The 23,786-nt window shown below is 41.5% G+C and overlaps 4 protein-coding genes across 4 annotated transcripts; 2 read left to right on the forward strand and 2 right to left on the reverse strand.

Annotated features, from left to right (window-relative positions):
• Positions 1 to 4,198: 4,198 nt before the first annotated feature.
• Positions 4,199 to 8,445, forward strand: LOC131103484 (G-protein coupled receptor family C group 5 member C-like). The gene is made up of 4 exons (XM_058049800.2): positions 4,199 to 4,473; positions 5,731 to 6,742; positions 7,871 to 7,974; positions 8,046 to 8,445. The coding sequence occupies exons 2-4, from the start codon at positions 5,764 to 5,766 to the stop codon at positions 8,148 to 8,150; spliced, it is 1,188 nt and encodes a 395-aa protein (XP_057905783.2). The 5' UTR covers positions 4,199 to 4,473; positions 5,731 to 5,763; the 3' UTR covers positions 8,151 to 8,445.
• Positions 8,446 to 10,593: 2,148 nt separating this feature from the next.
• On the reverse strand, positions 10,594 to 14,948 carry ccdc137 (coiled-coil domain containing 137). Its single transcript, XM_058049802.2, has 6 exons — positions 14,752 to 14,948; positions 14,196 to 14,344; positions 13,553 to 13,778; positions 13,120 to 13,202; positions 12,526 to 12,605; positions 10,594 to 12,439 (listed from the first exon to the last, which is right to left on the reverse strand). Exons 1-6 carry the CDS (start codon positions 14,817 to 14,819, stop codon positions 12,248 to 12,250), a joined length of 798 nt encoding a protein of 265 aa, XP_057905785.2. The 5' UTR covers positions 14,820 to 14,948; the 3' UTR covers positions 10,594 to 12,247.
• Positions 14,949 to 16,225: 1,277 nt separating this feature from the next.
• On the reverse strand, positions 16,226 to 19,827 carry tspan10 (tetraspanin 10). The gene is made up of 3 exons (XM_058049801.2): positions 19,614 to 19,827; positions 17,026 to 17,600; positions 16,226 to 16,843 (listed from the first exon to the last, which is right to left on the reverse strand). The coding sequence occupies exons 1-3, from the start codon at positions 19,806 to 19,808 to the stop codon at positions 16,528 to 16,530; spliced, it is 1,086 nt and encodes a 361-aa protein (XP_057905784.2). The 5' UTR covers positions 19,809 to 19,827; the 3' UTR covers positions 16,226 to 16,527.
• Positions 19,828 to 20,532: 705 nt separating this feature from the next.
• LOC144901897 (uncharacterized) lies at positions 20,533 to 23,394 on the forward strand. The gene is made up of 4 exons (XM_078797408.1): positions 20,533 to 20,672; positions 20,820 to 21,050; positions 21,121 to 21,250; positions 22,628 to 23,394. The coding sequence occupies exons 2-4, from the start codon at positions 20,918 to 20,920 to the stop codon at positions 22,869 to 22,871; spliced, it is 507 nt and encodes a 168-aa protein (XP_078653534.1). The 5' UTR covers positions 20,533 to 20,672; positions 20,820 to 20,917; the 3' UTR covers positions 22,872 to 23,394.
• Positions 23,395 to 23,786: the final 392 nt, after the last annotated feature.

Here is a 23,786-nt window from a genome sequence, read left to right on the forward strand (position 1 = left end):
TCAATCAACTTTCATAAGCCATTTATGGAACGGCTTTTTTTTAAGATGAGCGTAATTACTTCTCTGATGGCATTGTTTGCTGAACTAATGGAGGGATAATTTGATTTGTGCGGGGTCTGCTCATTTCAATTTAGGCAAAAACTCTGCTTATTGGAATTGCACTCGTCAATCAGGATCGGTGAGTGTCTATTTTGAAGTTTGGTAATATTTAAATGAAGGTGTCATGCATTCTAAAGGGGAAGGAGAGTGCAATCTATGGCATATGGGCCACAAACTGTACAGAAGAGGATTTGATTTGGCCTTCCATGGAATTCCAAAAGCTAATTAAACTTCAGTGGAACTATTGTGTGAATGGTTGTTTGTCTAAATGTGCCCTGTGATTGGCTGGCGACCAGTCCACGGTGTATAACACCTCCTGCACGAAGACAGCTGGAATAGGCTCCAACACGCCCGCGACCCTCGTGAGGATAATCGGTAGAAAATGAATGAATGAATGCTAGCATTGATCCCTGTAAAGAACAAGCTCAAATGCAACAACACCAACATGGTGGTGGTTCTCTGTTTGGTGGACAATGATGCTAACTGCAAAACACAAGACATTTTAAAAGGTCCCCTCTTATGCTAAATGTACCTTTGAACAATGTTTTATCATTGAGTGTGTGTCCTGAGTGCCTGCTCATGAGCATCAAATGCGAACGTGAAATCATCTCCTCATCTCCTTTGCTGGGTTGCTTTTCAAGGATGAAGCGCAAATTTGGTCAGTTTTGAAGTTCAGTTGGAAAGAAAAAGCATCCTCATTTAAACCATGTAAACTCTTATGATTCTGCATCTAAAAAGCATCAGCATTGACAGCGAATTGCAAGGAACAAGAATCCAGCAGCTACACACGATAACAGCACAGAAAGCTTTCTAGTTCTTCCAGAATCTGCACCTATTCAGCTGTATCTCTTTGGATTTTGTGGTTCCCCGTGAAAAAGGTCCGTTTTAATGTACTCTACCCACAGCCCGCCTCCAGGCATCCTGCATGCATATATTTATGCAATTTATGTTTTTAAAAAATCGGCTTTTAACATACAACCATATGTGTTGGATCCCAAATTCGATCCAGAAGTAGAAATTGGACGGTTCAAAGTTTCTCAAGGAAAGAGGTTACTTCAAGACTATCAATGGTAAGTAGCTTTAGCATTTTAACGTAGCAACCCTGTTTCCTGTTTGCAAGCGCTTTTGCTCCATGACTTACACAAATCAAACTAAATAAGGAAGTCCGCCCATCTGTGACATCACAAAGGGGCAGTTTTACCGCGCCTTTAGAAACCGAGCATTATGAGCCGTCCCAAACTTCTTTCAGGCTTCGATTACAAATGCGCAAACTTCATTATCTGAAACTTTGGCATTGTTTAACATGAGAATACAACATAACTTCATTTATAGATCAGAAAAGTGGAAAAAGCATAAGAGGTCCCTTTTAATCTTTGAACCCTGCGATTTATACATCAGTGCGGCTAACTTATGACTAAATTATAATCTTCTGAGAACTACCACAAATTGTTTAAATACTATGCAGCTCGCAGGTCAGTGAGAAAACGTAGCACGGTCTTTGACAGGAGTCAATCAGAAGCAGTACACTCACAACGAGCTTGTCAACCCATTGGAAATTGCAGGAGGTCATTATATATAACAGTACAACAATGTAATAGTCTGACTTACGAAGAACACTAAACTCATCACACAGCAACAAAGGTATACCTCACCTAAATACAAACATGTACCAATACAAGTTTAAAATGAAAAAAAAAAACACATTGCGTCTGACGTCAGCTTCCCTCTCCGCTCCTCTGGTGGACAGAGGCAGAATTGCAGTGCCAATAATAATCTATATAACAATAATACTATATATATATAAAATCAATAATACAATATGCCCAAAAAAGAAAAGAAGACATGAATAAGACATAAATAAGATAAGATTGACAGCGTACTTACTGGTGGCTATTGTCTCATCAATGTAACGTTAGTGACACCTACAGACCAGTGTAGCATACTATCCCGCTCACAATGCAACTTTATCACTTCATTAACAAGCAAAAAACACATGCAGTGAATACTCACACAGGAGCTGCTGTCAGCCACTCTCTCAGCCACTCTCTATATTGATTGGCTGGCGACCAGTGCAGGGTGTACCCGACCTTCCGCCCGAAGACAGTTGGGATAGGCTCCGGCATACTCATGACCCTGGCGAGGATAAGTGCTGTAGAAAATGGATAGATGGATAAAAGACAAATAATTTTTTTGAAATCCATCATAGTCAAATACTTCTGGACCTACCTACATGCATGTGACCTCTAGACCTTCCAATCCATTAGTCCAATCAAATGCAAATGTTCAATGTTTTGTCTTTTTTGTTTATTTTTAATACAATGAGCATGCATGTCCAGCACAATGAGCAACATCAATGAGTAACATGACAATGAGCAACATCATTTTAGATGGAAGTGGGTTATGGTGAAGCTCTTGAGGGCGTTTTGGTAGGATGGGAGCTGCAGTAAAAATGCAGGAGTGAGACCCCTACCTGAACCATTGCTATGAATAACATGACAGGTACTTAGAGGAGAAGTTGAGTTGGCCCTAATGAGATCTCATGCTGCCACAAGTCTGGACTATACAATCTGTACAGAAATAGACATATACTGTAAATGGGCCATCTTGCATCATCTCAGGGGAGTAACACCAATAGCATGGATATTTATATGAATTGTGATTGTATATAGAGTACTGTGCGGTCTTAGCCCACAAGTAGTATTCGTACTGTTATGGACTTATTTACAACAAAGAAATTTCAAGGCAAAATTCAAACTTTTGCAATTTTGGACCTGAAGAATAGCATCACCAATGACAGATTGCTTAGAAAAGTAATTACACAGCCCAAACACTTGCACCTTTAGCCAAATGGAAGCTGCACAAACATGTCTACGCTTGAATACTATGTCCTTCATTAAGGTCACACTGTTGTCACCTTCGTGATGGGCTCCTATCGAGAATCTGCAAACAGGGCTGCAATGCAAAAATGGGGGGTTGATTTGACAACAGCTGGATTTGGATAACCCCCTCAGGACCAGATCCATTGAGGGATCGATGCACCACGAGAGAGTATAAACATGACTTTTAGTGCAGGCTTATTGCCAGCCAGCAAAGATGTCCTGAATGACCTTAATCTAGCATTAAACCCTGGGGGAAAAGGGGGGGATGCGCCCCCCTGAAATAGGACCACAAAACGCACACACATGCATTTTGATAGAAACACATTGCATTCATATGGAGAATACATAATGTGTTCATAGAAAACTACCTGAAAGAAAAGATGTTATATGACAGAAGAAACAAAAAAACAAATACATATTGACTATGAAAAATAACAAAATATTCTGAAACTTATATACACATTTGAATTAGCCGTTTTGCAATTTTTCTAATTATCACAACAGTAGTTATTCATGGAGTATTAAAATATTAGAGTTTTACAAAATTCGTCAGTGCTTTTTGGAGGGAAATATAATATTTTTTATAATAATGGTTGTGTAGCCTGACCTTAAACAAACCAATCATACATTTTTAGGGTTGTCTAATGCTGCTTGCACGCCTATCAGGCTTTTGTCCGCCAGATGGCGCAGTAAATTAAGTGTACAGTAATGCTTTCTTTTTTAGTGTAGGACAACAACAATATTTAACCCTCTGCTGCCTTCCAAATGATTACCTGTTATCTTAGTTGAGTTGATTAGATCATACTTTATCATTATCAACAGTTCCTCAGTCATGCAGCTTTAATTGAAAAATATATACATTTCAAAATATATGGTTGACATTTCAATGTAAACACAGTATATATCACTTTTGTCCACTGATGAAAACTCATTGGGTCCTTTACGTGATGGAAATATGTCAACTGAAAGTCTAAGGAGGAAGTCTCATCACAAAAAGTGATCTAATCAGGCTAATAATAAAAGGCCATTAATCAGCATTAGTCTGTGCATGACAACAATGTGTTGTGACCCATTTTCACGGGTCCAACTCAAGTGGAAATGAGCCACTTGAGAGGAGGTGAGTGGCCTCTTTGTTTGGACCTAAGCTTCCTACTGGAACAAATAAGTAGGCTGACTCCTAATCTTGCAGAGTATGCAAAGCTGCAGCAACAAAGGAGAGGTTGGATGCGAACAAGAGGGTGGAGGTGGTGATGTGACGTCCATTTGGATGTCCCCAGTTGACGGAGCATGACCTGCCCGAGACTACTGTAGAGGACAGATGACATGATGGGGGAAGGAGTGGCGGGATTGGTCCGTGAGTCCACTGGGAAAACACAGTCAGTGAGCAGGAAACTGGTTGGATGATCTGCTTGAGAAGCCTGCGACTTGCAATCATAATAACAATTGAGCATTTGGGCCATAGGTCTACCTGGATCACCTGTTAGACCTGCGACAGGTAGGATGTCATAATGTTGCTTTGGTTCTGTATTGACAAAATCTTGGTAAATATTACATTTAATAAAATGTCTACAAGAAGTATGGTCTTATTATCTGGCCAATCTTATTTTATATCAGTCTAGATTTAGAGAAGCTCATTGATTATGTATTTGCCTTATTTCTACACTATATTTGTATTATATTGTATTGTACAGTATTATATATGTGTGTTTACAGGGGATGCATATTATGCTCTGGGACCACCAGCAAATTAAAAGTCATGGCTGTGCCCTATTTTTGACACAACTCGCTCCCCCCTCCCTCGAAATCCTTCTGCTAGCTTGATGTTCATATTCTCCTCAAATTTGGGAAGCAAATTGGATTGGATTAGACTGGGCTCCAGAACCCTCTCCTTCTCTCTTTGGTTACCATTGTTCACACATGACACAATCCAATCTTCAACCCACAATATGCCTCAAACAAGTACTCACCACTAATCGGTGGTCATCAGGCTAGCGCGAGAGGCTAGCCGGCCTAGAGAAGGTGTTTCCCCAAATTGTATCGCTCAGGAGAAGCCGGATGTGTGGCAACCTCGCCTGCCCGAGGAGGAGCATTCATTGTCAGACACACTTTGTCACATTAAAATATTTTTCTTCTTGCTGGGAATCATCAAATACAATAACTTTTGGTTGAGCTTGTTTTGTAAAAAGAAGCAGCGCTTGGGGAAGGGTAGATAGCATATTCACTGCTATCTGGGTTTGATTCTTGCATGAGCTAGGTCACTATAATTATATTTAATACGGCAATAAAGATAATCCCTCATAATTCTACAATAATAGTGTACGTAAGCCAAATAATTTTAGTTTCACTAAGTGTGCTCAGGGCTAGAGCAGCTAGCACACGGGCTTCACTGCGAGGAGACCCGAGTTCAATTCCAACCTTGGCCTCTCTGTGTGGAGTTTGCATGTTCTCCCCGTGCATGCGTGGGTTTTCTCCGGGTACTCTGGTTTCCTCCCACATTCCAAAAACATGCTAGGTTAATTAGCAACTCCAAATTGTCCATAGGTATGAATGTGAGTGTGAATGGTTGTTTGTCTATATGTGCCCTGTGATTGGCTGGCGACCAGTCCAGGTTGTACCCCGCCTCGAGCCCGAAGACAGCTGGGATAGGCTCCAGCACCCCTCGCGAGGAAAAGCGGTAGAAAATGAATGAATAAATAAGTGTGCTCAACAAAAAAAGCACACATTAGATAACTCATAGTGTTTGTGTTTGCAGCATCTTGGAACGTTCAGTACCTGAAAGAAAGGCATGGCTCTGACAACTCCGCCCAAAGGATGCGGTGCCAGCATCGGCTCGATTTATTACAACCTGTGTGACTTGACCACAGTGTGGGGTGTTGTAGTGGAAGCCCTGGCCGCCACTGGCGTGGTGACTTCTTTTGTTCTCTTCATCATCCTCATGGCATGCCTGCCCTTTGTGACAGACAAGAGGAGGAAAGGTATGGTGGCCCTGCAGGCAGGCGTTCTCATATTCACCCTGGGACTCTTTGGTCTTACCTTCGCCTTCATCGTGGGCCGCTACTCCACCAGCTGTGCCGCGCGGAGGTTCCTCTTCGGTGTCTTGATCTCGGGATGCCTGGCCTGCCTGGTGATGCATGGGTTGTGGCTCGCCCTGCTGGAGCGAAGGGGTCGCGGGCCCAGGAGTTGGATGCTATGCCTGGGAGCACTGGGGCTCTGGCTAGTAGAAGTCATCATTAACACAGAGTGGCTCCTCATCACAGTGGTGCGGAATCCACCGGGTGGTACCGACATCTCCGAGTTGTCTTGCAGCTTTGCCAATGAGGACTTTGTCATGGCGCTCACCTACGTGATGGCCCTGCTGCTTGCCACTGTGCTGATGGCCGTGCCCTCGCTGACACACAAGCACAAGCAGTGGCGGCGAGATGGAGCTTTCATTCTGGCGTCAGGCCTCTTCACCGTGGCCATATGGGTGGCTTGGATCGTCATGTACATCCACGGGAACAGAGTGCTCGGTGACGCCAGCTGGGATGATCCCACACTCGCTGTGGCCGTGGTATCCAATGCCTGGGTGTTCCTGCTCCTGTACGCCATTCCGGAAATCTGCTTACTGACCCAGGAGGACCTGGACCTGGACCCCCCACATGATGGGGACCACATCTACCCAGCCAGGAGCTTGGTGTACGACAACATTCACAAAGAGCCAGAGCCACCTCACCAGACTGTGTACATGGAGAATAAAGCCTTCACGATGGAGGAGCCTCCATCAGGTAATATGATATACTGATAGTACTCTACTATCCCAATGGATTTACTTTGGAGTAATCTTCACTGGAAATCACACAACACAGCCACTCCTATCTAAATAGGTGGCAACACAAGTGAGTTCACCTGAAATGTACAAACAGTGCCCAATATGACGATATTTAGTGTGAGCACCATTGTTAGCACACAGGGATTTCTGTTTCCCCTCATGGACCGCAGCTCCCCAGTGTCGGCAGCACTCATGCAGCTCAAGAACATTACACTACCACCACATGTTTTACTGAAGGAAATACACAATTACCTTGCTGCTCACGTGTTGCCAGGTATTTAGATCAGGGGTGTCCATAATACAGGTCATCGGTATTTGGGGCTCAATGCCCTCGGCACATTTGAAAAATATAATTGAACAAGAAAATTAGGTTGCAAAAAAGTTGTAATGTTACAAGAATGAAGTCAAAATATTATTAGAATGAAGGATTGGTTACAGGAAGAAAGTTAGCAAAAAGAAAGGTGAAATAGGAAATTTAAGAATATTAAGAATGTTGGTTATTGAAAAATGAATCTTTGAAATATTAACACCTTGTAATGTAAATGTAAAAAAAAGTAAATTAAAGTAAAAGAACACAGATGAAAGTTGAGACTAGTAATGGGCTTTTTCACAAAGATTAGCTGTAGTCTTTTGTTGAAATACAGGGTGACCAAAAAACTGGAACTTTTTAACAATCCAATAAAACCAAGAGTGATATTTTATTCATAGTAACTGAAGCCTTAAAACTTCAGTGGATAGTAAATCTATAATGCCATACAAGATTTACACTAACTACTCTAATGTTCTGGGCTGCACGGGGGTCGAATGGTTAGCGCACAGGCCACCCAGCTAGGAGACCCGAGTTTACTTCCACCCTCAGCAATCTCTGTGTGGACAAGCGGTAGAAAATGACTGTCCCTTAAGAACATATTCCGTAATGACACGGTTACAAATTCCACCCACACTTAATCACAGTAGTAATCACATCCATGCTTAATTTATACGTTTTGATTACAACCCTCACCTTGTCTGACATACACCAAATGATGACAATCCAGTGCATCATAAACATAACAAGACACCATTTCCTATCTTTCCTTCTCAGTGCCCACAAAACCAGTGTCGCCATACGGCGCTTACAATGGACAACTGCGAAGCTGCGTCTACCAGCCCACTGAAATCGCCCTGATTACCAAGGGTCTGACGAAGGCGAGTGTTCTATTAATAAATCAATCCCTCCTCTTTTCTTTGTTGAGATTAACCATTACGTCCTTCCACAGATGGACCAGGATATGATGATGCGTCGTGCCTCGGCCTCCTCTTTGAACCAGTGCAGCAGTCGCAGCAGCTCACTGCATCAGTCGGTGGGCTCTTTGGCCTCTTAGCAACCATATCGCTCACAAACAGTCGAGAGCACATTGTCTGCTCTCCCTGGCTTATGTTCTCTGTCTGATGGATAGCTACACTTTGGTTCTGTGCTTTGATTTTACATAAGATCCACAAGTGGAACTTCTTTTGTTGCTGTGACAGACTTTCTGCATAGTTATGACATACAGTAGTTATAATTCACACATAAGTTTGGATGGTCATGAGGTGGTAATAAATATATGTGCTGTGGCAAAACAGGCCTTCTTTGTTCAGATTATGTTGTTAATCTGATTCAAATAAAATATTCTACTTCAGGTGTATAATTTTTGCATGAGTCTACACACTTCTGGCTGCTTTTTGCACACGGAGAGGTTCTATTATGTGTAGTTATCACACGCTTGCACACACTGTCTAGCAGCGGGCCACTCCCACTCCCCCCACTACCACAACCACTCCGTTAAGTGCTAGCAGCCTCTGCGACTCACTGACAAGGGCATCATTGTGCACAAACTGGAAATAGATGAGGACACATGGTTCGCCCAGGAATAATGAATCGATTGATTATTCTGTCGATTGTGTGCAATTGTTTGTTGATTTATTGTGTCTTGAAGCAAATTGGAGGCAAAATGGAGTACTCAATTTGGCCACAATCAGCAGAGGTGCTCTTGATTTTCCCTCAAATAGTTAGCCGTCTAAAAAAAAACCATGACATCAGCTATGAACTACATCAGCACGACTGCCAACAATCATGCAAATGATGCTTTGTACACACACTCATGGCTGAATTACAGAAAAAGACTACCTGTTCTTGTCAAATCAGATCCCCTGTGGGGAGGAGTCGTCATGAAGTCATCTGTGAATGTCAGCTAGCCTACGAGGACATCGTGGAATGTTTAAAACTACATTCCAACAAACTAAAAGCATCATCAGTGCAGTATAAGTCTTCTTTCAACATAGACTAAAAGTGAGGATCAGTTCATTACTCAAAATATTGATGACTTCCAATGCTTTTTTTGCTTGTTTGTCAAACTTAATCTGAACAAAAATTCAATTTTGCCAGAAAACATCTTGATGATGCCCAAGACCTTTGGGAAAATATTCTGTGGTCTGACGAGACAGAAGTTGAACTTTTTGGAAGATGTGTGTCTGTTGTAAAATAACAGCAAAAAAGTAAAAAGAACATCATACCACCAGTAAAATATGGTGGTGGTAGTGTGATGGACTGGGGCTGTTTTGTTGCTTCAGGACCTGGAAGACTTGCTGTGATAAATGGAACCATTACTTCTGCTGTCGACCAAAAAATCCTGAAGGAGAATGTCTGGTCATCTGTTGGTGACCTCAAACTGAAACCAACGTGGTTTCTGCAGCAAGACAATGATCCAAAACACACCAGCAAGCCCACCTCTGAATGGCTGAAGAAAAACAAATGAAGACTTTGGAGCGGCCTAGTCAAAGTCTTGACCTGACTCCTATTGAGATGCTGTGGCATGACCTTAAAAAGACACCTCATGCTAGAAAAGCCTCCAATGTGACTGAATGACAACAATTCTGCAAAGATGAGTGGGCCAAAATTCCTCCACAGCACTGTAAGAGACTCATTGCAAGTTATCACAAACGCTTGATTGCAATTGTACGGGCTGCCCATGCGATGCTTAAAAGATTTGGCAAGGAGTTACCAGCACATGGACTTGCAGAGAGTATTGGGTGTGTGGTGGTAAGCCAGATTTGGGACAACCATAAAGTTGCCCTGCACACCATGAAGTCTCACTCAAACATTTTCTCACAAGTTGAGCCCTTTAAAGCAGAGCACACACTGACATGCAAAAAGGATGCAGTTGAGCATGCATTCACAGGAAAATATATCCAAATTTTAACAGATAAAAACGACCTGGTCTGCCATGGTAGTTTTTGATCCCAGGTCGGAATCGCACCACTCTAATCATAATTGGACATGGGACACAGGCTTGATCGTTCTGTAGTTGGCCGCCTTTGATGAGGGCATCTAGTGTTGAAAGGCCAAAACACCCAATGATTTCAAAAGGTATACTACTCATGTGTGCCTGAGATAGAGCTCTCATTGTCAATATCATCTATCACCATCACCATTTGTTGGACAAAGGACAGTTTCCATTAAGTCCTGGGTATTTACTAACTTACCATCAACGGAAAGGCTTTGTGTACAATGTATGGCGAGGAGCAGATTGCTCCAATAAATCCTGCAGTGATAGAAACATTTTTTACACCTACCCAAAATAAACGGGAAAAGGTACCCCAGAGGGACAACTGTATTGACTCTATTGACTGTGATATTGTGCTATGTTATGTGCTCATGTATCACACAACACGGCCCATCTAGTCGTGAATAAACAAAACATGGAATGAAGGCCAATACTCTGCAGATAATTTGGTTGTCTTAGTTGTTCCTATGCGTCTTGTTTCCATTTTTTTTGCCCTTTTTCTCTCTTTGGAACGCGTGGAAAAGAGAAGGCGTGTAATGATGGTTCACATAAGGATGCAGTTTTCCTTAAAGCTTGAAGCCTTTGGCATCGGTTAGCACATTAACTCACAGAGCAACTTAACCCAGATATCACATTCTTATGACAGCCAAAGTCACCACAAAGCACTCGACAACATGAAGAGCCGTCATGCAGCACATGCATTGGACACGTGCCGCATGGCCTCAGCAGTCGCCACTCGCCATCACAAACAGCTGCCTTCTCTTGTTACTGTGGTACCTCCAAGCAGACAAACAGGCAGAGACTTAAGCTGGACTTTGCTGGTCAAACAAAGATGCACATGCACGCACACACAGAGTAGTCATGCCACCTCCATTTCTTCTATGTAGTATAACTGACAAAAAATACGAGCTGGTCCTTGTTTGGTCATATTGTCGCAAGAAGTCAATTATTACAATAAAGGCTTTGTTCATGGCTGGATTGAGGGTAAGCCTTTAAAGGATTATGAATGCAAATAACCTGGGCTGCATGTTAATAAGCAAGGCGGACGTGATTTATTCATTTCTGTCTGAAGGCTCACACAAGTGAGCATCTACTGTAAATCAGGGGTACCTTTGCACATGCAAGTCTCCACACTTGAGGCAACCATAGCATGGTGCAAATATTTAATTACATCAAAATGATCAATTTTCCCTGAGAGTCTCCCATCAATTACTCATGTAGACATATGATACTCAAATCTTCATTCTTTTCAACAAAGACAAGAAACAAAGGGTGTGTGTGTGAGAGCAGGCTAAATGTTACCTTGTATGAGGATCATAAAAACTGATATTACATAATGTTATTATATACCAAATAAGTAACTACAATGCATGCAACAGAGTATTGTTTTTTTTTTATCTTGAGACAATAAGATCTTGATGAGGCACATTTAGCCACACTGGATGTAAAGTAAATAGGTAATAGGAAGGGGTCTGACAGGTCAGTACTGTATATTATTATGTACCGGTAAATATTAACTGTATCCACAAAGCCAATGCTACCAGAAGCTTGGCAAAAAAATGCTTCAAAAGATGAACGCCACCTCCGTTTATGGAGGTGGCAGTTTAATCCTGGAGCAAATTAAGTAAGTTGCCATTATTTACTATGGGAAAAATGAGTAAGCGGAGAAAACTTTGCAGGATCTAAACATGTATTTTCCTGACAATAGGACATTTATCTGTCAGATTTGGTTGTAATTTTATCTTTCAAAGGCAAGTTTTGATTGAGAGGCGGCCTGCACCTTACAGGCAGGCATCGAGTCCATTGACCAGCTGGAGAGACTCGCTTGAGGACATGCAAATGATTTTTTTTAAACACTGCCATCTAGTGGCGTCTGGAGGGTACTGTATAAGCATTAGAGCAACCTTTTATGTATTATATATTGTAATAAATAGACAAAATCAGAGGGGAGAGTAAGTCTACAGTTGTCTGTGCTGTTGTACGTTGTTGAAATGCATGTCTTCTTTTCAAGATGACATTATTTGAATGTGTGCTCCCAACCTGGGGATGCAAATGTCTGTTTCCTACTGACCTTCATCTTCATTGGACTGCTCTTCCCACTCCCACAACCACTAATGTACTTTAGAAGAATATAAATGAGCACACTTGGAGCTCCATCACTGGAGGCCCTTGCACTTTAAAGTCCTTGCTTGCTCCTGTTGCTGCATTTTCTGCTTCTTTAGATGGCGGTAGGCCTGCACAGCCCGCTCCCTCTCCTCCTCCATGATCCTCTGCTTGGCCATGGAGGACTTGGTGGTGGACACCATTGTGTGGCCAAGGAGTGAGTTGAGAAGCAGTTCCCTGTTGACCTTGTGGGGGTCAGGAGGCAAGAGGAAAGAAATGTTATATTTTACCATGTGAAGCCTGTTAAACGTTCATTGAGAGCTTGTCTTACCCGAGATTTGATGGGTGCTTTCTTGGGTTTGCTGGTTAGAGAAGGAGGCGCCATGGAAACCTCTCCAAAGGGAATGTTATCTATACACAGATAAGCATAACCAGCTTAACTGACTCATTTTGTTTGTTTCTTTCAGCTTTGTCCATTGGAAGTTATTTAATCCAAAGTCAAAATATGGCTATCATAAAATAGTTATGAACTGGAGGAGGCGTTTTTAAGTAACACAGTACCTCACCATACAAATGTAAAGTAAGGTCCAATCCCAATTCCCCACCACATTGGCCTGTTAATTGCAAGTTGTATTTTTAAACCGTAGAAGCTACTGAGCAATACTGTTGTCTTAACAGCTTCATGTTCATTTATGAATTTCAGTGTGCAAGAGTATAAAAAGGAGATTACATTTTTGAAAAAATGCAACTTGTTATGACAAAGTCAATGTCACTTTTCATCAGCGGCTTCAATTTAGCTAAAAAGATATGTTTTCGTTCTTGTTTCTGTAACTTCATCAAATTTTGTATACCTGTGTAAGTGATCCTACTAGTCCAATTTCCAATTTAGCTTTAATCGTTATTCGTTATTATACAGAGTTCTTACCTTGGAACATCTCTTTTTCCAGCCTGGCCTCTTGTCGGTTCAACTTTTTCTGCTGACGCTTTTGAAGTCTTAGTTTGTCATACCTGAAACAAATGAGACATGATAATGCAAACATGTGACCTAGGGGCAGTCTGCGTCTCGTTGTTTAAATTTGTTGTTTAACACAAGAATACAACATTTTAACTACATTTAGAGGTCAGAAAAGTGGGAAAAGCATCATAGGTGCCCTTAATGCATGCCGTGAGATCTTCGGATATCAGAATGTGTTGTCGAGGAATTCCCTTATAACTTTTTCTATTTTCTTCTCCTCAAATATGTTGCTGTCATATATACATAACTCTAAAATGTTGTGCCTCAATGTTTAGTTACTAGATCTGTCAGTGCTTCCCTGTTGTCAAGAAATGTTTTGTATAAATTTTGATTTTGAACTTACTCTTTCTTTTTAATAGACTTGCCCTGATCTGCAGGCTTCTCTTGTTCATCTGCATCCAGTTCTGGTTTCCTTTCCACTTGGTTGTTGGTGAGGAAGAGGACGTGTTTCGACTCCGTCTCCATGCGCTGGAAGTACTGTTTTATACCTTCTCTCTTTCTTCGCTTGAAAATTGGGACGGGGATGTCTCCGATTGTTGACTCCTCTGGCTTTCTTCTAAGGATGGTGGCTGAAATAAAAAAACAACAGAACATGCAACATCACCAGTGGCTTAACCTCAGTAACAACACAGTAGCACTTGCAGTTGCGTTAAGAATTATTCAACCACCATTGTGGGAAAGGGTTCTTGGAAATAAATCGACAATCATGTTTACAATGAAATGTTACAAGGACTTGTAATTGTAAATTGACTTGTAAAATCATAATGACCAACAATCCAGCAGATTTTAAATGATTACTATACTCAGCTCCTTCTGGGCAGTGTAATCTGTAATTACACAAAGGATATTTGTTGAAATATTACAAAAACTGCATTTGTCCTTTTTTGCTCTGATGAACAAGATAAAAAAATTAATGGCAAATTTGCTAAAGTAAATTACTTCGGTAGGGTTGAATAATTTTGAACATAACTGTATTCTTAACTCACCAGCTTTTGAATTATTTGCCTTCTTAGTACCGGTTTTCATCCTCTCCTTGCTCTTCATTATCTCCTGCAGCTTGAAGGGGATGTGTTCAAGGTGGTCGCTTTGTTTGTCTTTTTGGACGCGAGTATCTCGTTTGTGCTTTTTCTTGGAGCTGACATGTTGAAAGAGATTGATTTTTAGAATTACGAAAGAGTAGAACAACATCGGAGCACAAGTGTCAGGCTACGACTTCCGTTATGTTCTTACCATCTCATTTCAACTTTGAAAATCGATGGGATGCTTTCATAACAATAACAAACACATAAGTTGAAGCAAAACAAGTGGCAGTTAAGGATAGTGAGTAACTTCTTCAAACTTCATTCTTATATTCGGAGTTCAATAAATATACTTTATAATAATACCCAATAAATATACTTCCGAGTAAACAACATTTCACACTGTTCTGTCTCATGACTTCTGTCAGCTAAAACATAGCTCAACAGGGAGGCTAGCCGATAGCATGCTAGTTGCTAATGCTAACAGCAAAGCGTTTAGCCAAATCTACTGTCTTTAAATTACCTTGCTTTCTCTCCGACATTGTTAACCACCTTCCCAGATTCCTCAGTACGATTCTTACTCTTCCCCATGTTGATACACGTAGTTTTATTAAATCAACAATACGTTAACTACACGTGTAATGAGGACTTCTATAGCATTTAACCTTTCAACTATAACCTCGGAGGATAGGAACGGTTGAAAAATAACGAAGAGGTCCCACTCTGACTTATTCATCCCCCCCCCCCCACACACACACACACACACACACACACACACACACACACACACACACACACACACACACACACACATATGTCAGCTGAGAGGAGAGAAGCAGAGCGAAGAGGCTTCACTCTGTCGTTTCTTCCCCCCGCCTCCCACTGCTATATACTCTTTTGCCGTGTCATTTCTACATTTCTTATTAAGAAAATTGACTGAATGAATATAAACTTACTATTAGTAAGTTTATAAGTTTATTAATGTAAACAGATGAATTGATTCATCTCTAAAATAAAATTAAATGAAACGCCCTTCCACGTACGACCACTAGATGGCAAAACAGTTAGTTGGACAGACAGCAAGAGGCTGTGCAGTCATATTTGTTCTGCCATATTAAAGGCATCACTGTATTGGATGACCTGTTTATAGTTTGGAAATGGCCAGATATGTACACTTAACTAACATTCCTGTTAGAAATTCCTTATTAAATTTAGGTTTCCTCTTGGTTAATATGTTTCACTTTCCCAGCTGCACATTTAAGACCACTAGACAATAAGGAAAATAAGGCAACCTTCGAGTGCAAATAGCATTAAGTAGATTGTGGTGTGTAAAAGGTGAATTGAGGAACCAGATTTTCTCTGAAAGCCAAAAGTGGATTAGCAGCAACTCCATAGCCCATTCCCTCTGCAGATCCAGAGGTCAAACGAGGCTGTAGTCAAAATGTCAATGTCCGTCCCCGAGGTGCCATCACAAAACGTATACATTTTTCTGGGTGGACTAATCTCAAGACCGCAGTTGCCTGGTTGTCTCAGGCTCAAAACGATTCTCCTGGAGTTAGAAAAAGCAGGAAGCGGTTGGGTCTTTTGCTGGCCCACCCACGCAGTTGGTTAAAGAGATGAGAGGCCGGAGATTCTGTGGAAAGTCACATTCTGTGAGTGACTTCACCAGTGGACAATCTGCCATCTTTGGCTTCAATGAATGGGCAACATTCTTAGTAGAAATCACTTCATTGAGGAGTGGAGGATCAGCTATAAAGAAAAACAGTGACATCTACAGGCTAGGTCCTGTGTTGCAGGATGGTGTGTTGAGTGGAAGACTAGCAGAAACTTACTCAAGACAAGAAGGTACTTGCAAGTGCAGTGCTGTTGAAGATGAAAACAGGGCATTTGTAGCGGTCCATAGCCAAGCTGCTTTTGCTTCAAGAAGCAGGATAAACGTCATGACCTGACAGTTGGTTCTTGTTGGAACCACAAGAAAAATTGGAGACTTGGTGACTTTTATGCATTGATGTAGTTGTTCTATCATGACAATTTTATATAGACATATAGGAGTCACATCTGTTTATATGTATTACATCAGGTCTCCATGGGTGGCGGTATAGCACTCTTTATAAGCACATGTGCAGGTAATCAGGAGGCACAGGGTGGACCATTATGCAGTTTTTACTGCTCGCTTGATAGCTTGGCTCATGGCACCTGTTGGCATCACCTCATCACATGATCAGTTCCTGTTTTGGATCAGTTTAGTCATGTTTTTGCATTGGCGCATTAAATGGGAAACATTCTACCATTTCTTACATCAAATCCTGTTATGCATTAACTTGATGTCATTCAACCTCTTTTGGAGTCGTATGGTCACCAACACAGTCAGGATCTGCACCCCCAGTATGACCCCAACAACTGTCCCAATCAGGCCCTGGTGCTGCTGCATCCACCGTGACATTTCCCCCAGACAACCTCCCAGGAAGACCACACTCTGAGCGCTGAACTCAGTCAGCCTTTGTGCTCCCAGGCCGCACTGAGAGTTCCACACGGTTCCATTCCCCCGCGGGTACAAACAGCATGTGGCTGGAACACCGCAGGCCAGAACTCCTGGGGCGGAGCAGTTGTAGTATCTTCAGGAAAGGAAAAGATGGTAAGCGCCATCACTCAAACTGTCAGACTATCAGTGGCAGGTGTAGAGTTAAATGCTCTGCTTCTTGGATATTCCAGTGTTGAATTGTGTGAACATGATGTAATTCAGTGTATCCTTGTTATGTATGTTCAAAATGAACTAATACCATCTGTCCCCACTCACATGTTGATCTCCCAGTCCCTGTACGTGTCCGCCCCGCAGCACTGCAGATTGGACTGGATCTCATCTGTGATGAACCTTAGATCCAGATCGTCCTGGTAGCCGGCCACGGCAGCCAACATCCCTAACCGCAGAACATTCTCGATCTGCACTTGGACATTATACACCACGATGAGGGCCAGCACCTGGGCTGTGATTAGCACTAGCAGTGTTCCGGAGAACACCTTCAGCAGGCAGCCATTTTCCCGTAAGGCTCCCACGCAACCTGACAGGCAGAGAAAAGTCAGCAGGAGGCCAGCAGTCACCAGCAGCAGCATGGGGTCGGTGCCGATGCTTCCAATCCTCTCTTGAGCAAGGGATTCTTTGGTGATAAGGCCCCACACCCCCAAGCCGAGGACGAGCAGGCCCATAACGGAGAACATAAGGTTGCTGAGAACCAGGAGGTATTTGAGGAAGTAGTCAAGGGAACAATAAATGGAGGAGTGGGGGTGGATGTGTTTGGATCCAGGCTCCTGTTTGTCAGTGGCCACCACTCCGTGGAGCTTGGTGGTCTTGTGGGCATTCTCATCAGCATCCACCTATAGGAAAAACAAAATCAACTTTATTGATAATGATAATGGATTAGTTCATTTCAAACTAAATATTCATGTCTCATTAGGATATTCAACAAAAAATGAAAATAATAAAGCAAGTGAAAAACATCTGTAATGTTACCAGACTAAAGTAAAAATGTTTAGACAAAAGTTGTATTGCAATGAGAAGTCACAATTTTACAGGAATAAACTCGTAATATGAGGAAGAAAATTATTTTAGTAGCATCATTTAGTAGAGTCAAATATTAAAGACAATTTTTTTCTCTTGTCATAATATGAAAAGCAAAAGTTGTTTTTGTAAAATTAGGTTGGGGTGAAAGTTCAAATACAATGAAAATAACTTATATGCCAATATTGTTCAACTATCAATTTCCGATATTGATCAGCTTGTCAACGTGGCTGAAAACAACGTTGTAAAACATCTGAGAAATACTTGCCATCAGACTGTGACCTTTGTTTTAAAAAACAGAATAGCCATTTACAGTTTTTTTGTTGATCATCAAAAACTCTCACTGTTGTTCATGCGATTAGCCTAGTATACAGGAAGTTTTCGTAAACAATAGCCGAATTTGCCTGCAGAGCTGTGGTGACGTAGATTTCTGTTTCATACAAAATCATGTGGTCATCCATGTGATGTCAACATGTCAACTTTATGACACAGCATTATCGATAATGTTGTCATATTTCTGATGTAATGTTTGTGTATAGGTAATAAAAACATGTAATACATTCATTCTTTCATTTTCTACCATTTATCCTAACGAGGGTTGCGGGGGTGCTGGAGCCTATCCCAGCTGTCTTCGGGCGAGAGGCGGGGTACACCCTGGACTGGTCGCCAGCCAATCACAGGGCACATATAGACAAACAACCATTCACACTCACATTCATACCTATGGACAATTTGGAGTCACCAATTAACCTAGCATGTTTTTGAATGTGGGACGAAACCAGAGTACCCAGAGAAAAACCCACGCATGCACGGGGAGAACATGCAAACTCCACACAGAGATGGCCCAGGGTGGAAATTAACTTGGGTCTCCTCGCTGTGAGGCCTGTGCGCTAACCACTCAACCGACGTGCAGTCCAGATGTAATACAGTGTGAGCTCGGCATGAGACCGCGGTTACTCACATAGGGTTGGTGCTAAGTTGATACCTGAAATGTCAAGAAAAAGTTTGGACATCCCTCTAACACATAATTGAGTCTTTTTAAGTCAAACAAACTTACTTTTACATAAAATTCAGAACAAATAACTACCACTCAAAAATACATTCAAATATTTGAGTGGGGAAAATAATACAATGAAATATGAATTAATTGAATATAAAACCCATTATGCTGGTAGTTTATTATTATACATTTAATTATAATTATTGAAAACTATTTTAGTATAATATTGAAAGTGCAAAAATATTTCATTATGTATACTTACAATGAAAACTTTAATATTATTCAACTTTCAAGTGGTAACATCACAACATTTGTCTTTGTACCAATCCCTGACTTTTTATTTTATTTTAGATTATGATTGTGGTTGATACTCCCTGCCCCCTGAGACACGGTCAACAAGGGTGCTGTTGCACCTTGACGCTCATCTACTCATTATTGGTGGTGGCGAGGCTGGAATCAGATCATTACTGTTGCTGCTGTCATTATGGGACTGTTACCAGACGGCTGCTGTGTCCATCATTCTCTCTCCCAATCACTAAACCCCTATGTCCTATTTGCTCTATCTACATTCTGTCCCCTCTACTATGTCCCTCTAACTCGACTCTAATGGTTCGAGACAGACTACCACCCATAGAGCCTGGTTCTGTTCAAGGTGTCTTTCCTAGAGGGAAGTTCTTGCTTAAATGTGAGGTTGTTTAAGGATGCGTGGAGGTGTAAAGTGCCTTGAGATTTTTGTACATTTTTTTAAAAGTTAGATAAATAATTTAATCAGCTAATGTTTATCGTGACGTCCAGCGATAGGACCAAAGTGCAGCCTTGATCGTTTTACCTTCTGTATAAGTGGGCTGGATTCATTCGGTGTGTTGTCTCTTCTTGTCCAGGGCCAAGGGACCCTTTGCGCCCCCAAATACCTCCTGATGTTGTCCATCACGATGGAAAAGCAATCCTCTCTTGAACCCTCTTTCTGCTGGTGAAGACGTCCACCCAAAAAAAGGAGATATGTGAAATGTTTGGCCAGTAGCATGTGAGCCTGAGCGTCGTCTCCATGCTGTGTTTGGCCTCTGGGATTTCTTCATCATGTGAGAGTCACAGTGAGGGGATTAGACAGTTAACACAGTGTGTGCATGTGTTAGGTCAGGACTAGAACAAGAGACTTTGAAGAATAGCTGTAGTAATCCTACTGGTACCATTATGCAAAGTTTCGAACAGGAAACAATTCAGTATATCCAGGTTCCTTCCTGAGGCTCCTCCATCCAGGCTCTCTTGTCCCAGCAAGAGATAATGGGAATGTTGCTACCTCAACATTCCTCTGTGGCCTCTGGCTTTTCTACTGCAAGCAAAGCACTACATAAGTTAGTATTTTAAGTATATGATTATTTGTGTGTATATTTTCCAACTCCAAACTGTATGAACTTAAATTATTGTTGTTTTTAAGTGCATCTGCTTATGTGTATTTGCATAAGTGCACTCCATATCGAGTTGTGAACAATTAATTGGCACTTTATTTTCCTCAGTGGTGAAACGGGCCAACAAAGGACATTTAACTGACTCTGAAATGTCCAAAATGGTCTTTCAGTGGGATGCGGCACTCTCGAAATTGCTTGATTTTGAGAAGTGATCATAGAAAAGCTCTCCCTTTTTAAAAGTGGCGACATCTGCAGGGACAATTGCAAGCCGCATGGTGGTGTGATGAGCACATTGAAATTACAGCAGACAACAAGAATGTACTGCTCTTAAACACCTCTACAGGATTAGACAGAGCTTGGGGAATAAAAGTAGAGCATAGATGAATGGTAACCTTGAGCATAACATTGACGTCTGCATCGGAGTGGATGGACGGCCCACTAGGTGACTTCCTGTTCCATCGAAAACTACATGCATGTGTCAGGTGCTTTTATTTTACTTTTATTACTTTTATACACTTGAATGACTGGCTTGGCATTATTTCCTATGGGATAATGTTTTGCAGGAGCAGATGGGGAGAGGGAGTGGCTATCATATTGGAGGTTTGACACACTGTTGTTTTGTGTTACAGGCACCGACACAGAGCAAAAGGTAAGATAACTTTACTTCCTTGCCTACTTTTTTGCAGTAAAAAGAACAAGAAATCTTAGTTGTAACTCAGCAGCACAAATGGTCGGCATCATAACTTGGAACATACAAGAGGACAAAATGCACATTAGAAGCGCTGTTCTCCTCTTCTGCATGATTCCCGTTGTCACGTCCCAGAAATGGCAAAAGGAAAGGCCACATTGGTATGACAAAGGTTGGTAACAAAATAACATTTCCATTTTCTTTTTTTATAATCACATTAAATTAAAGGCATGTGTTTGCAGCAGAGCGCACTGATGTCAAGGCTTGCTCCAACTTAACACAAATACTGGACAACTGGAAATTTGCTATTTTGACTCAAGTAAAAGACTTGCTCATCAATGACCATGTGACTGTCCTTCCGGAATACAGCAGGTGAGTCACACTGGAAGCCTCACACTCAAAAGACATGCAGTCTAGTATAGCAGGAATGACCAAAAGCATGTTGCTTCAGAATTTGAAAAGAAATTTAAAATATGTTCTTTATAAAACGAAAATATATAATCACAATAATATCACAATAAAATTATATTGACCCTGTGCCCCCCACATACCTCTAACACAAGGGACCAAACAAACTTAAACTTTTCCCAACTAGAAAGATGTTTATTTCACAAGCTCAAGCTCCCCTGAAATTGCAAGTAATATCAAGTAATGTTAGCTTATTTGATCATATATATACATATATATATATATATATATATATATATACATATATATGTATACATATATATGTATATATATATATGTATATATATATATATATATACATATATATATATATATATACATAAACAAATTAACAGTAGGTTGTCTATATGTGCCCTGTGATTGGCTGGCGACCAGTCCAGGGTGTACCCCGTCTCTCGCACGAAGACAGCTGGGATAGGCTTCTATACCCCGGCGACCCTCGTGAGGAAAAGCGGTAGAAAATGAATGAATGAATGAAATTAACAGTACTACTGTCATCACCTCCTATGTTTGAAGCTCTTGGTCTATAATATACTGAATATGATATAATATTACCAATTAAATGTGTTTTAGTCATTCATTCATTCATTCATTCATTTTCTACCGCTTATCCTCACAAGGGTCACGGGGGTGCTGGAGCCTATGCCAGCTGTCTTTGGGCGAGAGGCAGGGTACACCCTAGCCAGCTAATCACAGGGCACATATACGTAGACAAACAACCATTCACACTCACATTCATACCTATGGATAATTTGGAGTCACCAATTAACCTATTTTTGGAATGTGGGGGGAAACCGGAGTCCCCAAAGAAAACCCACACATGCACAGGGAGAACATGCAAACATGCAACATGCAAAAACCACACAGAGATGGCCTAGGGTGGAATTGAACTCGGGTCTCCTAGCTGTGCGGCCAGTGTGCTAACCACTCAACCGCCATGCAGCCGGATGTATTACTAATTTCATCAAAATGCATATTCATCTTCAAAGTGTTATTCTTATTTGTTTTCCCAGTCACAGTCAAATGAAGAATTATGTAACATGACCAGTCAGAGCTAACAATATCCATGACCACGAGCCGGTTCTACTTTGTGATGAGCTCATTGCAAAGACTCTCAAAAAGGTTCCAAAGAAACACTGGATGTGTATCAAAGTGGTGATGACTAATGTGTTTATGTAACGTCTTTCTGGCAAACACATTACACATTAGCCTGCACACCAATTGGTTCTCCCCCTTAAGACCGCAGGATGATCTTGCACTGATCCAAGCATGTGTATGCAGGATCCAGCCTTTGTCAGACGCTCTGGGTGACCTCTACAGACAGTTCAGTGCTCTCAAGGAGGATTTGGCGAGCCTCACAACAAAGTTTGACAGCATGGAGGCTTTTGTGGACCACATCAGGGACGGCAGCTTCACCCCATCTTTGTGGCTCGTACGAAGAGGTCCACCCGGGTCTCCACTTGCAGCCCAGAGGAGGCCTCTGGATCCAGTGAGAAGACGAGAAAGACGACCACAAAGGCCTTAGTATTGTTATCTTATACATTAACAAGACTTTTAAATGAAGTAGCTATTTTGATGCTAAAGGCCTCACAAAAAAACTTTAAAAAATAGCCAACAGTGTTCCATTTACCTAATGGACTTTTATATTTACCAAGTTACAGCGATATTATTATTGTAGCAGCTAACACGAAAAACTATACCAGGTGGACTAACACGGCGCCTCACTAGCGGCTAGTCTCAGTGTCATTCACAGACAGAAGATTTGATACCGAGCTCTCAGTTTCGCTACAAAGACTGATGCTGGTTTGCCGTAAGAATTTTTTACCTGAGGACTGGACCACACGTCTTCCGCTGCAAGACACAGCCATCCCAAGGAGAGTGGATTTGTTGCTGTATCTGTTGTTGACAGAAGTAGTGTAAGCTCCTGGGCTAGTATGTGAAATCCTTAAAAGTTTTGGTAATGTTTTAAATCATCAAAATACGGCAAGATACTGTAAGTATTACATGTTGTGCACCATCAGTGTTAATAATGTACCACAGCAGGTACATCAAACGATAAAATGTGTTCATGTTTCACATAAGGATTGTGAATGATGGGGAAAGTTCCCCTTTATGCACCTCACTTATATGAAATATTTGGATGTCATTTACTTATAATAATAAAAATAATAATTTAATTAAGATGGGTATCCATCTTTCTGACTAATACAGCATGGTGTTTCTGTGACTTCAATGAGTGCTCCTCATTGGAGCTTTCAAAGCTAATTCATATACTGTACACAATAGGGTCTTACGGCCAGAGAGACAAGGGGCGTGGCTGCGCATCACATGACTCATCATTCCCACATGATAAACCACAAGCAGGATTCCTATACCCCCGGCCAGCTGTCCCCTATTCGTAAAGCCCCACGAAAAACCGACGACGGTCTGCCTTTTACTG

Source organism: Doryrhamphus excisus, linkage group LG16 (genome assembly GCF_037039965.1).
Source record: "Doryrhamphus excisus strain RoL-2023G ecotype Guam linkage group LG16, RoL_Dexc_Guam_v1.1, whole genome shotgun sequence".
Lineage (NCBI taxonomy): Eukaryota > Metazoa > Chordata > Actinopteri > Syngnathiformes > Syngnathidae > Doryrhamphus > Doryrhamphus excisus.

Bases quoted from the DNA above. Each gene is read 5' to 3' on its own strand.
- LOC144901897 (XM_078797408.1), top strand. From the start codon at position 20,918: ATGGTCGGCATCATAACTTGGAACATACAAGAGGACAAAATGCACATT. The intron at 21,051-21,120 runs GTTGGTAACAAA...ATGTGTTTGCAG, and splicing joins GCCACATTGGTATGACAAAG to CAGAGCGCACTGATGTCAAG. The intron at 21,251-22,627 runs GTGAGTCACACT...ATGTGTATGCAG, and splicing joins GTCCTTCCGGAATACAGCAG to GATCCAGCCTTTGTCAGACG.
- ccdc137 (XM_058049802.2), bottom strand. From the start codon at position 14,819: ATGGGGAAGAGTAAGAATCGTACTGAGGAATCTGGGAAGGTGGTTAAC. The intron at 14,345-14,751 runs GTAATTTAAAGA...TCAACATGTCAG, and splicing joins AATGTCGGAGAGAAAGCAAG to CTCCAAGAAAAAGCACAAAC. The intron at 12,440-12,525 runs GTAAGACAAGCT...GACCCCCACAAG, and splicing joins AAGCACCCATCAAATCTCGG to GTCAACAGGGAACTGCTTCT.
- tspan10 (XM_058049801.2), bottom strand. From the start codon at position 19,808: ATGCTACTGGCCAAACATTTCACATATCTCCTTTTTTTGGGTGGACGT. The intron at 17,601-19,613 runs GTAAAACGATCA...TTTTTCCTATAG, and splicing joins CCAGCCCACTTATACAGAAG to GTGGATGCTGATGAGAATGC. The intron at 16,844-17,025 runs GTGAGTGGGGAC...CCTTTCCTGAAG, and splicing joins AGGGACTGGGAGATCAACAT to ATACTACAACTGCTCCGCCC.
- LOC131103484 (XM_058049800.2), top strand. From the start codon at position 5,764: ATGGCTCTGACAACTCCGCCCAAAGGATGCGGTGCCAGCATCGGCTCG. The intron at 6,743-7,870 runs GTAATATGATAT...TTTCCTTCTCAG, and splicing joins GATGGAGGAGCCTCCATCAG to TGCCCACAAAACCAGTGTCG. The intron at 7,975-8,045 runs GCGAGTGTTCTA...GTCCTTCCACAG, and splicing joins TTACCAAGGGTCTGACGAAG to ATGGACCAGGATATGATGAT.